The 14,600-nt window shown below is 44.8% G+C and overlaps 1 protein-coding gene across 2 annotated transcripts in view; it reads right to left on the reverse strand.

The window, feature by feature from the left end:
- The window catches only part of SHROOM2 (shroom family member 2), a 143,219-nt gene that overhangs the window by 47,081 nt on the left and 81,538 nt on the right, over nt 1-14,600 (reverse strand). For both annotated transcript variants that reach the window (XM_066621617.1, XM_066621616.1), the window contains exon 3: nt 961-1,092. In XM_066621617.1, coding sequence (XP_066477714.1) covers nt 961-1,092 — 132 coding nt within the window. The remainder of the gene's footprint in view (nt 1-960; nt 1,093-14,600) is intronic.

Consider the following 14,600-nt stretch of genomic DNA (forward strand, 5'->3'; position numbering starts at 1 on the left):
TTCTGTTGTGTAAACAGACACTCTGCTGCAGGCTATAGGAGACACGATTGCCTCGTTAAAAGCATCTTTATGGTACTTTGACCACTGTCATATATACGATCTGTCATTAAGCAAACTGTTGTTAAGTGGGGGATGCCTGTATTACCAAACAGTGGTATAGAACCAAATTCTAAATCAAGTATTCTTAGTACCATGGATATAGTAAATTTTAAAAAAAAATTTCTCAAGTGTGTTGTAAACTAGAAACTTGTATATTTTGAAATTTTATTCTACATGGAACAGAAACCAAGAAGCAACGGCAATTTGAGAAGAGTTCTTGCTAAAGTAACATTTTGTGACAGTGGATATCCAGATCATGGCATACCCAAATGAAGACAGGCAACTTTTGCTGCCTAAATGAAGACAACCCTTCTTCCCCCCCTTTCCAAAGCCCTGAGGATTCTCACAGAGGTAATAGTTACTGAGGAAATTGGAGTGGTTGAAAAGGCAACCTATATGCTCTGCCTATTTATTATGAATTGCTATATAACAGCAGAAATGAAATTAAAAGGTTGTGTAATCATTCTTTAGTGAGCACAAGAAAGAATGTGCAAATATTACATTTAAAGACCTGCTTTGAAACTTCAGTTCCTCATTCCCTCCCTCATGAAGGGGAAAGTGCATTTGGTAGAAAGAGCCACCTGACACTGAAAGATTTTACACCTGAAAGTTGATGCCTGACGACAGGCCTACAGAAAGGAAAAACACAGAACCTGCAGATATTATTCTTCGTTTTATTTGCACGATGGAAAATGAGGCAGAATAACGGATGGACATGATAATTATACAATGTACTTTACACACCAAGAACAACTTTAAGAATGGCATTGCTGCCAGTTTAAATACAAAACCAGAATGAGACAGGTAATTGCTTTCTTACCGTTGGAGGGTGTTGCATTCTAACTTTAAACAGGAACTCACCTTGCGTGATACCGGGAGTGCCATGAAGCACAGACATTGGTTGAGGAGAGCCGTGATGTGGTTGACTCAGGCTGATTCTCAGTGAATTTGGTTGCATGCCAGGAGTGGGGCCTGCAGGCTAGGTCGTTTTTTCTGAAATGAGAAAGATAAAACAGATGCATTTATTATGTGCATTTTAACCAAACAACACAGAGCAAAAACACTCAGCCTCAGATCTGATTAACAGATGCAATAAGAATTTAACAGAGCAACAGTTATGTATACTGTTCTGGGGGGGGGAGCACTTCCCAAAAGAATTCAGCTGTTGTTTTTTTTAAAGACACTTTGAATGCAACCAATTCACCAATGAAGACAGACAAGGCCTTTTTATTTTTTAAAAGGCTAGTAATTTTTTTTAAAGCACTCACTATTTATTTAAAAGCTCTTGAGTTTTTTGCACAATGAAGTCTTGTTTGCATAAAATGTAGTGCAGAAAGGAGGAGCTTTCTGTCTGAGTAGTTAGATCTCACTTTTAAACCCAGATAGTGTAGGTATGGCTCAGCGGTTACAGTGAGAAACTTTCCCTTCGCATAAGAACATAAGAAGAGCCCCGCTGGATCAGGCCAAAGGCCCATCTAGCCCAGCTTTATGTATCTCACAGTGGCCCACCAAGTGCTTCAAGACAAGACCATAAGACACAACCTGCATCCTGCTGCCTTCACTTGCACTTGTAATTGACAATGAAAAATACAGGTGTAGCCTATTTATCCACGGATTTTTTTATCTGCGGATTTGTCTCAACTCGAATGGGGTGGGGAAACAGAAAGTCACACACACCTTTGCCTCCTTTGCCCTGCGATGGCGTCTCACTCCATTTCCAGGCAGCCCAAAACACTGCAAAAAGGCTTGGCCTTGCCCAGGCAGGGAAATAGCCCTGGAGCCCTGGAAGAGGTTCCCCTTGCAAAGGAACAGTAACACTCCTGGAGCCCCTGAGCCAGCAAAAAGTCTGAAGAGGGGAAGGGGGGCCGAAAATCTCTGTAGCCAGAACACGTGCAGCAAGGTGGAGCTCTCTTTCTCACTCACTCACTCTCACTCACACAGGGGCAGGTGTGGTAGCAACAGAGGGGGTTGCTTTAAAAAACCCAGAGAGTGTTTGCCAAATCCCCCCCCCCATTGAGATCAGGCAATCACCGACACAAGCAACCCCACCCCATTCGAGTGGGCACTTGCCCACCAAGCAAAGCATGAGATATAGCCTACAATCCACGCCACACTTTCCTGGGAGTAAGCCCCACTGACTACAATGGGGCTTACTTCTAAGTAGAAACGCATAGGGTTGGACCCTTAAAAGATTAGCATCCCATGTGAAAGAAGCCGGGCAGCTGGCAATGGGGAAGGCTGAGTGTGGAGGGGAGGGGATTGATAACAGCTGCCTTAGTTTCCTTCCATCCGGAAGTGTCAGGCTGCAGTGTATTTGCGTAACTCTATGGAATTTAGCACAACGAATTTTTTGTAGGTCACGCCAAGTCACACGCGGATAAATAGGCTCCACCTGTAATTGACAATGAAGATACAACTTTCTTGGGAGGTGACTTGCAGGATACTTCCTTCTGCAGCAGTAAAACAAGTGAGAAAGAGAACACATAAGCAGGAAGAAGGCAAGGCTGATGGACAATTATGCTCATTTTGTAGTTCTGCTGTGAAAGCAAACTCAGAACATTGTGAATTTTGTTTTTTTAAAACACTGATCATCTTCAGCTTAACTCATGTTGTAATTTCTATTTCACAGTTCACGCCTTTAATCAAACTGTGTTATTTCCTGATATGCTAAAGCAGTGATTCTCAACGGTTGTGAGTCATGACCAATAACTGAAAACCAATTTGTTAAAGATTTCATTTTTCTTCATTTGTGTTCCCTAAGCAAGTAAGGTGTTCTTTGCAGTTCTGAGTCATTACTTCCAACAAGAACTCCTCACAAGAGCTTCTCTACAAGTTAATGTAAGATTTGAAAGGGTAAGCTAAGTAAGAGTTGAACTAATAAGAAACAAATTCCATACTTTAGTTCTGTTCTGCATTTTATTCTCTTGGCCAGGTTCCAGCAACAGTTTATTGTACACAAATGAAGGAAGTAGTACTGCATTGTGAAGAAAATAGTACTGCTAATTGCATTCATTCGAGAACTCAAGCACTATCAACAGCCAATAACAAAGCACAGTTTTGCACACAGTATTGGAAATGGCTCTCTACAGCAGAAATGCTATGAAGTTGAATAGGTTCTGTTTTCCTGCTATTCCACATCTTTAGCACACTACCCCAATCCCGTACAAATCAAACTTGATGTTGCCCTTTGAACAGTACAGTGGATCTGTGTACATGCAAATCTAAATTCCACAAAGTCAATAATAACTTTTTGCAACTGTTTTCACAATCGGCTGGCACATCATGTGGTCTGTCTAAAGGGGAATGGTACAAGCAGCAACATGCTTTAAGACTAGTTTCACCACAGATGGGTAACATTGCATGGTATACAGTCATCCGAACGTAGCAAGCATGGATGGCATAAACAGAGTGGACAGCACATAATGCTAGTGTAACATGAAACTACTACATGACAACCATTCATTGCAAGGAGCTGAAGGTGGGAAAGGACATTCAAAATGCATTATTGACAAATGCATGATGCTTTTCAATGGGGGAAGGAACAAGGGATGTCATCTTTGCAAAACCAACTCCATACCTCATGGAACTTCTCAAGATCTTCATAAGAAAGCTCCTGGCTACATGAACATCATTTTCAGAAGACATGTTCTGCGTTACAAAATCCACCATCATATGCATCTTCCTGAGCAGCCACGCAAGCAGAGAAAAAGACCAGAACAAAGACCTCAGAGCTCACCATAGTTAGCCCACCCCAATAGTCTTATCCGAAGTTGACTGACCGCAATCACTTCCATCCTATGGATAGGGAGAGGCATTATCAATGGAAAGGGCAGAGAAAAGGCTATTCACACTTAAAGGCCACTGAAAAGAGGAACTAATTTTGTTGCTATGGGTTTTTAAGTCTGTTGTAAGGTGCCTTCAAAATCTCTTATTGAAGGAAGAAAACTCTGTTATTTTAAACAAATAAATAAAATAATTTGCCTGAAGCAGTGGGAAGTTATACTTCCCAGCTTAATCAAACTGTTTAGAATACTAGTTGAAGAGATCATGCTGGAAGTCTAGTCTCCACCACAGTGGCATCACTAGGTGGGTACAGACTGCACCGGGTGATACCGAAGACTGTCTATAAAATGTTTGTGTGGCGGTTCAGGGTTTGATTAAGTCACCTCTTCTCACCCGCCCAAGAACATGAAAGAAGGACCATGAAGGCCAAGAATAGCAGGTGGAGGGCTGATTGCACCCCAAGCTTGTCACGGAAGAAGAGCCCTTCCTCACCTTGATGGGTGCTTGCACACAGCAGGAGCGTGGCCAAGGCCACACTGAGAGACACCAACCCTAGTGACGCCACTGCTCCACCAGCTGCCTTCACTAGTGAAGCCACTGCTCTACCAGTCCCCTTCTCTGGCTGTTCCTCAGGGAGATTCTGAAATCATTGAATAAAAGGAAAACAGAGCAAGCATATTCAGCTTTTAATTTCTCCGACCTATTAAGTGAAAGAGGATTTACTGCAGATACTCACGTATAGTACGTGAAATTTTTGCCAAGTAATCAAGAAATTCTCACTTTGCCTGATCTCCTGGTCAATCAGAGGGGAGAGCCTTTCAACTCTGAACAGTTTCTTTTCTCAAGAGGCAGACAGGCAGGTGCCAAGTTTCTCAAGCAGCAGGCAGGCACCAGGCAGGCAGGCGAGAGATCATTTCTACAGCAACAGGGGAAATTCCAACCCAAGTTAACCTTTTAATCTCCTTCCTTCTGCTGCAGCCTGGTTCTGGTTCTGTTTGGCAAATGCTTGCAAAGCAGGTCTGTTTTTTGAATCACCAGGATGGGACCCTCCTTCCCAGGCTACAATTCAGTGCACCCTGGCTTCAGAATAACATCCATGGAAAGCAGTGGGTCTACTTCTGAGTAAAAAGGGTTGCAAGTATATGCAGCTGCATCTCTCTGCTGTGAATTGAATTGCACACTCCCAGTTATGTCTTATGGGTTGTATGTAGAGCTTCTGGCTTAACACACCAGATACCTTAAAGGTGGATTTGATTCATGGTTCAACCTTTTTCACTGGCATATCCCTTGGCAGCCCATTTCCATAAATTGTACCCTTCCTATTAGCAAAATATTTGTAATTAATAATACAAGCCCTCATCTCCCCCATATGAAAACCCAGACTTCATGTATTCATCACAGTGTTTTCACTTTTCATCTGTTTGAAGAACAGAAGACTCTGTCTTTGCACTGTTTTGCACCAGAAGTGTGCTGAAAAATTCTGGGTGATTGATCACTTTCCATATTATGTTTCAGCTTTTTTACTGTGCTGGTTTTCAATCACTGGTCCATACATGAATTGATGACAAAAAACTAGCTATTGGTGGGGCTTTCACAGCCAACTAGCTACCTTCCTTCCTGCCTTGCTGGCCCTTGCAAAGCATTCTGGAGTACGACCTGCCTTTTTCTGCCATTATTCCATTCTTTTTCAAGTACCCCTAAAGGTCCTGTTGAGTGTCCCTGGGAGTACATGAATACCAGGTTGGGAACCACTGTTTTACTGGTATGTTGTTTACAGTGCACTTACTCTGATAGAGTTTACAAAAAGGTGGTGAAGACCAGAATTTAAGAATAAAATGTATCTTATGATCTTTTATGATGTTTTTAATAAATTAGAGACTACAACTAAATTAAATTAGATTAGAGACTAAATTAAATTAGAGACTAAATTAGAGACTAGTAAATTAGTTTACTCCAACCCCTGGGGGCTGGTGGCCAAGAATAGGCCCTCAGTTTGGCTGTACTTGTCGTAAGAGGCGACTAAACAGCCACCGGGTAGATGGGACTCGTCAGCCTAGGAAGGCAGCTCATCTAAGAGAAGGAAACTCTGATCCCAAACCTCCACTGCCTTGTGGCTACATCCAGTTCTGGAAAAGGCTTCAGGAGTCAACCTCGAGGCAAAATCAGGAGCCGGAGTCCCTTAGGCAGTTCATGGCTGAACACAGTCACGTTCTGGCAACTCCTGCGACGCCGCTGGAACCAACCGTATTGGCTTCTGCCTTTCCATTGGACCATTCCAGCGACGTGGAGAGGGGGGATTTGCTGCATGGGTAACAGCCTATCCTCCATACCTTCTTTACCCAGGCTTCGCGCACTGGAGAGGACACTCCAACTTCGCCATACGGCGTCGGCACAACACGGGAAGCAGCAGTTTACCGGTTATAAGTCTTTGCTCGATTGGCGTAGAGCATGACGCCAGGGGCTGCTTCCGACGGTGGGAGAGATCATTGCATCTCATTGGGCAGCTACCGCCCGCCTTAAGCTGGGCAGTCCCCAGCCAGTAAGGTGTTGCCTCGCCACGGTCCGTTAACCTCATGGGGTGCGTGGGGTTTAGGGTGAAAACCGACAAGCGGATCGACAACTCTGCACCATGCAACAGAAAACAGAAAACTACTGCCCTAAAGCTGGGCACCTGGAACGTTAGGACAATGACACCTGGCTTCTCTGATGACCTGCAAGAAATAGACGACGCACGCAAAACAGCTGTCATCGACATGGAGCTGAGCAGACTGCAGATGGACATCGTCGCCCTTCAAGAGACTAGGCTGCCAGATTCCGGATCTGTCAAGGAGAGAAATTTCTCATTTTTCTGGCAGGGAAAACCACCAAACGAAACCAGGGAACATGGCGTTGGCTTTGCGGTCAGAAATACCCTGCTGAAATCCATCATCCCACCTACTGTGGGAAGTGAAAGAATTTTGTCCCTGCAGCTCCAGTCATCAGCAGGACCTATCACTCTCATCAGTGCTTATGCACCGACTCTGTCGTCTCCAGCAGAAGCCAAAGACAAATTCTATGATGACCTGGCCACCACTGTCAAGAAAATCCCTGTAAAAGAGCCATTGTTCATCCTCGGCGATTTCAATGCTAGAGTTGGTGCTGATAACAGTTCATGGCCCACTTGCTTAGGTCAGTTTGGCACTGGGAGGATGAACGAAAATGGCCAACGCCTGCTAGAGTTTTGCTGTCATCACGGTCTCTGTGTCAGCAACACATTCTTCAACACAAAGCCCCAACATAGAGTCTCTTGGAGACATCCAAGATCAAAGCACTGGCACCAGCTCGACCTGATCCTCACCAGACGCTCCAGCCTTCCCAGCATCAAGATCACACGCAGTTATCATGGTGCTGCCTGCGACACTGACCACTCCCTGGTGTGCAGCAGAGTGAAACTGCAAACAAAGCGACTGTATCACACGAAAAAGGAAGGAAGACCTCGCATTGATACCAGCAAGACCCGGGATCAGAGAAAAGTGGAGGAATTTGCACAAGCGCTTGAGGAATCTCTTCCAGGCCCGGCCGACGCAAACGCATCCAGCAGATGGGAACATTTCAAGAATACCGTTTACAACACCGCCTTGTCCATATTCGGCAAGAAGACCAACAAGGCGGCAGACTGGTTTGAAGCCCACTCTGAGGAGTTGACACCAGTCATTGAGGAAAAGAGGAGAGCTCAAGCAGCATACAAGGTCTGTCCCAGTGAGCGCAACCTGCAGGTCCTCCGAACTGCTCGCAGCAAAGTCCAACAGACTGCCAGGAGATGTGCTAACGACTACTGGCTCCAGCTCTGTTCCGAGATACAGATAGCAGCTGACACGGGCAACATCAAGGGGATGTATGATGGTATCAAGCAGGCCCTAGGTCCAACACAGAAGAAAATTGCCCCTCTGAAGTCTGCCACAGGCGAGGTCATCCAGGATCGGGCGCAGCAGATGGAACGCTGGGTGCAGCACTACTCTGAGCTATATTCCAGAGAAAATGTAGTCACCGAAGAAGCACTGAACAACATTGAGTGCCTGCCTGTGCTGGAAGAGCTTGACAGTGAACCAACCCTAGAAGAACTTCACGTGGCCCTGGACTCCCTTGCCTTTGGCAAGGCACCTGGAAAAGACAGCATCCCTGCTGAAGTCCTAAAATGCTGCAAAGAGATCATCGTCACTGAGCTGCATGAAATCCTCTGTCTCTGCTGGAGAGAAGGTGGAGTACCTCAAGACATGAGGGATGCAAACATCATCACGCTGTACAAGAACAAAGGTGACAGGGGTGACTGCAACAACTACCGCGGCATCTCTCTCCTTAGCGTTGTAGGAAAGCTGTTTGCCCGAGTTGTACTAAAGAGGCTCCAGGTACTTGCAGAGAGCGTCTATCCAGAATCGCAGTGTGGATTCCGAGCCAACAGGTCCACCACTGATATGGTATTCTCCCTTAGACAACTGCAGGAGAAATGCAGGGAACAACGACAGCCACTCTTTATAGCCTTCATAGATCTCACAAAGGCTTTCGACCTGGTCAGCAGAGACGGCCTCTTCAAGATTCTCCCCAAGATTGGATGTCCACCCAGGCTCCTCAGCATCATCAGATCCTTCCACAAGGACATGAAGGGCACTGTTGTCTTCGATGGCTCCACATCAGACCCTTTTGACATCCGAAGCGGAGTGAAGCAGGGCTGTGTTCTTGCACCAACCTTGTTTGGGATTTTCTTCGCTGTCCTGCTGAAGCAGGCCTTTGGAACTGCAACAGAAGGCATCTATCTCCGGACCAGATCAGACGGAAAGCTCTTCAACCTCTCCAGACTGAGAGCAAAATCCAAAGTCCAGCTGAAATGTCTGCGTGACTTCCTCTTTGCCGACGATGCAGCTGTCACTACCCACTCTGCCAAAGATCTCCAGCAGCTCATGGATCGTTTTAGCAAGGCCTGCCAAGATTTTGGACTGACAATCAGCCTGAAGAAAACACAGGTCATGGTTCAGGATGTGGACTCACCTCCCTGCATTACAATCTCTGCGCATGAACTGGAGGTTGTCCATGACTTTGTGTACCTTGGCTCAACGATCTCCGACACTCATTCTCTCGATGCCGAGCTAAACAGGCGCATCGGTAAAGCAGCTACCACGTTTTCCAGACTCACAAAGAGAGTCTGGTCCAACAAGAAGCTGACGGAACATACCAAGATCCAGGTCTACAGAGCTTGCGTCCTGAGTACACTTCTGTACTGCAGCGAGTCATGGACTCTTCGCCCACAACAGGAGAGGAAACTGAGCGCTTTCCACATGCGCTGCCTCCGACGCATCCTCGGCATCACCTGGCAGGACAAAGTTCCAAACAACACAGTCCTGGAACGTGCTGGAATCCCTAGCATGTATTCACTGCTGAAACAGAGACGCCTGCGTTGGCTTGGTCATGTCGTGAGAATGGATGATGGCCGGATCCCAAAGGATCTCCTCTATGGAGAACTCGTGCAAGGAAAGCGCCCTACAGGTAGACCACAGCTGCGATACAAGGACATCTGCAAGAGGGATCTGAAGGCCTTAGGGATGGACCTCAACAAGTGGGAAACCCTGGCCTCTGAGCGGCCCGCTTGGAGGCAGGCTGTGCAGCATGGCCTTTCCCAGTTTGAAGAGACACTTTGCCAACAGTCTGAGGCTAAGAGGCAAAGAAGGAAGGCCCATAGCCAGGGAGACAGACCAGGGACAGACTGCACTTGCTCCCGGTGTGGAAGGGATTGTCACTCCCGGATTGGCCTTTTCAGCCACACTAGACGCTGTGCCAGAACCACCTTTCAGAGCGCGATACCATAGTCTTTCGAGACTGAAGGTTGCCAATACATAATACATAGAGACTACAGTTCTTAGGTAACAATTAGCGGTAGGTTATTTTTCAGGATCTGGCCTCGGGTAAAATCAGACAAAACTATAGTCAGTCACCCCCCTAAGTTTAACCCCCGACTTCTCCGAGGGTCATAGAAAATAACATGATTGTTGGCTCAAAACCTGCCCTCGACTTATCTGTGGGGTCAATTTATGGACGAGTGTCTGCGGTGCTTATATTTATTATATTATGCTAACAATGAATATAATTGTTGATTCCAAGGAACAGTCAACATGAAGTTTATCTTTAAAAAGTCAATATAACCCCTTTGGCCACTGTTTCCTGTTTCTCACAGTTAAGACCACTATCTAAAAATCTAAACAGACTATCCAGTACAGAACTTAACCCAAATCTCTTGGCACAAACAGAATAAAGTCTGAAAAGAAAAAGAGGAAGATGTTAAAAAGAAATCACTGCAAGATAGAAATAATTTTCAGGCAACAAGTTAGTGTTCCATACTCCTCTACTATATTAACTGTAAGTGACAGAATGAGACCACCACATGGTGTCTCTACTTGGAGAAATAACATACTGCAATTGAGTACAGATACACAGAAGTTTGCTTTCGTGAGCAAAGGTTTCTGAAAAAGCAACAACTGTGCATAACAGACAGTTCATCTGAAAAAAGCATCACACCCTGAAGCCTTAACTGAACATCAAAACACATTTTCACAATTTAAAGACAAGGTTGGTATTTTACATATGCACTTACTAGTGGAAAACACTATGACAATTAGTAAAAGTCACTGCAATCAGTAAAAATCTGATGATGAATTAAATCAAACAAAGAAAAATTTCAAACAATCTTTTTATTCACAGAAAATATTCTCAACCTTAAATATCGGAGCAATGCTAGTGGCCATATTTGGAGGGAAACTCCCCCCTCTGCTGGCCGGTTTAAGAACATTCTGTCCTGAAAATCTCAATGAAATCAACGTGACACAACAGAAAAAAAGAGGAGGGGGATAAAATTTAAAAATAAATGGCAGTTAGAAAATAAATTGCATTATGAATGGATCATTCTCTGAAAACCCTAAGAAGTAATTTTACCGTATATGACACAAGTGATGCGAATACAATATTATTTTTCTGCTGCAATTGCTAGTCTACCACCTCCACCTCAGTATCAATATGGTAAACCCTAACATATGAAACTTGGAAAAATAAGGCACTTAATGTGAAAAATGCTTCTCAATTATTATATACAGCTAAATTACGTTCATACCCAATTACAAAATCAGGCTATGATACAAGTGCCACTTAGCAGTGAAACTTTTAAAAACCATTATAGTACCATTGCACTGTGCCTAAAAGCTAGATATTTTTCTGCTTTGCTCAGATATTGCAATTGTATGTTGTTTCTCCTTACTTTGGCCTCCTCTTCAAAGTTTCTGCTCAAGTCCTGCATCTAACCTTTTACTTGCCTTGCATTAGCTCCAATGGAGGAAAATGCTTACTAGCAGGCCAGGCCTCCTGAAGAAGACAATTGCCCCAAATCCGCACTTGATGAATTGGAGATGGCTGCATAATGTGCCGCTAAGTAAATGAGGTTCAATTTTAAACACCAAATTCCAAAATGAACCAATTCACATGTACTGCCAAGCTGCAATTTGGGCATTCTGTGAATGAGCACAGGGTTGGCATACTCCCTCCCTTTCCTACTTTTACTGACATGCTCACACTAAATTATTTACTGCGTTAGTGAGAACCGCAGTTTGCCATTTCATCCAAACTGGAATGAATTGTTTGCACAGGCCCTCCAAACTAGAATTGAAAACCACAGAACAGAGGTCTGTTTGTTTAAAGACTTTAAACCTTTTTGTTTAAAGGCATTGCCTAACTTCTGGGTTACTGGAAATGGCCCACATAGAGCTTGGCTTTGCCTCCTACCCGGTTTGCTGTATGTCAGATGGAAAATGGTTGAGCAGTACAGGGACTCCACAAACTTAGATGGGCAGCTCTGCCATTCCCCTCCTGGTGTGCAACAACTTGGGTTGGAAGCTTCCCCCCACCCTCCAAGCTGAGCTCTGCATGGGCCAGACAAGTTGGACCTTGCTTGCAGGCTGTAGGTTGCCGAGCCCTCCCACAGAGCCAGGGAAGGGGAGAAGGAAGTGTATGTGCCTGTGGGACATTCCTGATCCACCATGATCCCCATGGTTTTGTTTAGAAAAATAAAAAACATTATGTCTGGCAACAATGTATCAAAAAGTTCCTGAAACAGCAAATACTTTTCCAAATTGGAAGTACTGAATGTATGAAGTTCCTGAAACAGCAAATACTTTTCCAAATTGGAAGTACCGAATGTATGAAGTGCACTAGATGAATACACCTGCCAAAGAATTGCATGGGGTCTTCATAATTTAGTAACTATGAATATTCTCTTTGAATATTCTCTTTGAATTGATGCTACTACCCTCCTGAATTCAGCAGCTCAATCACCAGACATACTGCAACAAGTCAGTCTGGAAATGCTTCTAATCAGAAGTGCCTGTCCTTAAAGTCCTCCTTAATCTATATCCATGGCTTCATTTCCAGTTATGAAGCAGATTAGATATATCTTTTCATTAACAGTACATGACACTACATCATGGCATGCACTTCTCTCCGGCAATTCCATCACTGTCCAATACAGACAGGTGCCTTGCTGGCTAACAGAGGAAATTCCCTCTCTATGAAAAACCATTTGTCTGTCAACATTACACAGTGCTTGCCAGGCATGCAAAAAATACTTCGCCATGTTTTATGAACCCACCTTTGCCAAAATAAGAACTTGCAATTTAACATTTCCAAATTAACACTAAGAAAATGCAAAACATTTGTAAAACGTGTACAGGGGACCCCGTATCTTCAGATTCTGTTATCTACGGGTTGGGTCTGCAGCGCCCTGCCCCCCCCCCGCATGCGCCCCCTTTGAAGCCAAGGGGAACTCCTTTCCTTTTGCTTCCGGAGGATGGGGGTGCAGGTGTTCACCCGTATCCGCAACTTTCAGGGGTTCTGGAACGGAACCCCTGCGGATATGGGGGCAAACCTGTACCTGTATCTGCTCATATAGCTATAATGGCTCACTTAAGAATACAGGTGTGCTCCCACACCTGCGAATCCTGTATCTGCAGTTTCAGTTATCACATGCCTGATCTCAGAAGCTAAGCAGGACCAGGCCTGGTTAGTACTTGGATGGGAGACTGCCTGGGAATACTGGGTGCTGTAGGCTTCTACCATAGTCTTTCGAGACTGAAGGTTGCCAACCAGTTTCAGTTATCCGCGGATACGGGGACTCCCCACCCCGCACAGCCATTACCGTTGTTTCTGAGTCTCCTGACAGCTTCCTTTTAACTTAAACAGAAGACTTCACTTGCAAGCTATTGCCTGCACTCCCTCTAGTGGCAGACTAATTGCCTGCAAGTCAAGTCTTTTGTTTCAGTTAAAGAAGAAAACACCCAGGAGATACAAAAACAAAAATAATGGGTGTGCGGGGGGGGGGGGATTCCTCTTTTTATAGCATCCCCTATATAAGCAGTTTCCATATCAACGGTGGGTTCGTGGAATGGATCCCCCACGGATACGGGGGCACGACTGTACAAAGCAGCTTACGTTAAAAATAAATTTTTAAAAAATGGTTTTGGAACCACACTAAGCATAAGTGCAGAAAAGCCTGTTTGTCAATGACATATTTCATGCCTCTGTAGTATGTGTGAGCGTTTTTCGAATCTCTGATAAAGACTGGAACTAATTTTCCATTGAATCAGAACAAGATAATCTGGCATTCTGCACAAGCTCTAGCTGGTCAAAAGGGTAAAATCTTGGTCGATTCAGATTTCAAGAGTTGCTAACAATTCTGATGCTAGATTTTACAAATGTGATGCACTTCACATGGGTCTGCTCTTGATAACTTTGGGGAAATGAGCTAGTGGGAAGCATGGCAGCCTCCCTCTTGCTTGCAGCACTTGCATCCTTATAACTGACAAATTTCTGGAAACAACACATGGTGCTGGTTCGGATTATACTGCCCATTTAACTGATCTGGATATGGCACAGCCTAATAATGCATTCTCCGTGACGGTCCCATCTTGATCCTGTAGCATTACTTCGAAAATCCAGGCAAAATTGCAATTTTTTTAAAAAGACATAACTGATGGTTTCACACATGAGCTTGAAATCATAATTAAAAGACTCAGAATTGAAGCACATATTTCATTTCAAGTGCCTTTTAAAATAAGCGAGATGCTGAAACGAGGTTTCTCAGAGTGGAGATTTCTAGTGATAAAATAAATGTATTGCTGCAGAGCAACACACCCAGCAACTGCAGCTTTCTATCTACCACAATTGTACAAGTAATTTGCCAACTAATTTGCATGTACCTAAAATAAGCACGGTAGCTTCAGTACATTGCAAAGTGTTGGTGGGTCTCAGAGTAGCCTTAAAACAGGCAGCACAAGCCTAACCTGCACTGGAGCAGGCAGGTCAAGTGGCCTGCATTATATCCAGTGCAGGTTAGCAGGTATCTGCCCTGCAACTCGAAGTAAGGGAGTATCAACTTACCCCTTGTCGTGAGCCAGTCACTCTCTATGGGGCTACTCAGAGCAGACCGGTATAACACTGCACTGGCTGGGAGCAGGGTTAGGATCCAGCCTAAGTTGCCAAGGCTGGTCTCACCCCGCCTCCCAAGCCCTCCACAGGCTGTCCTCCCCCGCCTTCCCCCACTCAAAAATGCTGCCATTCTACCCTCCAAACCCCCTGCGCCAGTCACCCTCAGCTGGCACAAACTTATCCCTGCAGGACCTAGATTTGGCTGCTGAGAGCCTATGCATGTT

The sequence above is a fragment of the Tiliqua scincoides genome, chromosome 3 (assembly GCF_035046505.1).
Source record: "Tiliqua scincoides isolate rTilSci1 chromosome 3, rTilSci1.hap2, whole genome shotgun sequence".
In the NCBI taxonomy this organism is placed as follows: domain Eukaryota; kingdom Metazoa; phylum Chordata; class Lepidosauria; order Squamata; family Scincidae; genus Tiliqua; species Tiliqua scincoides.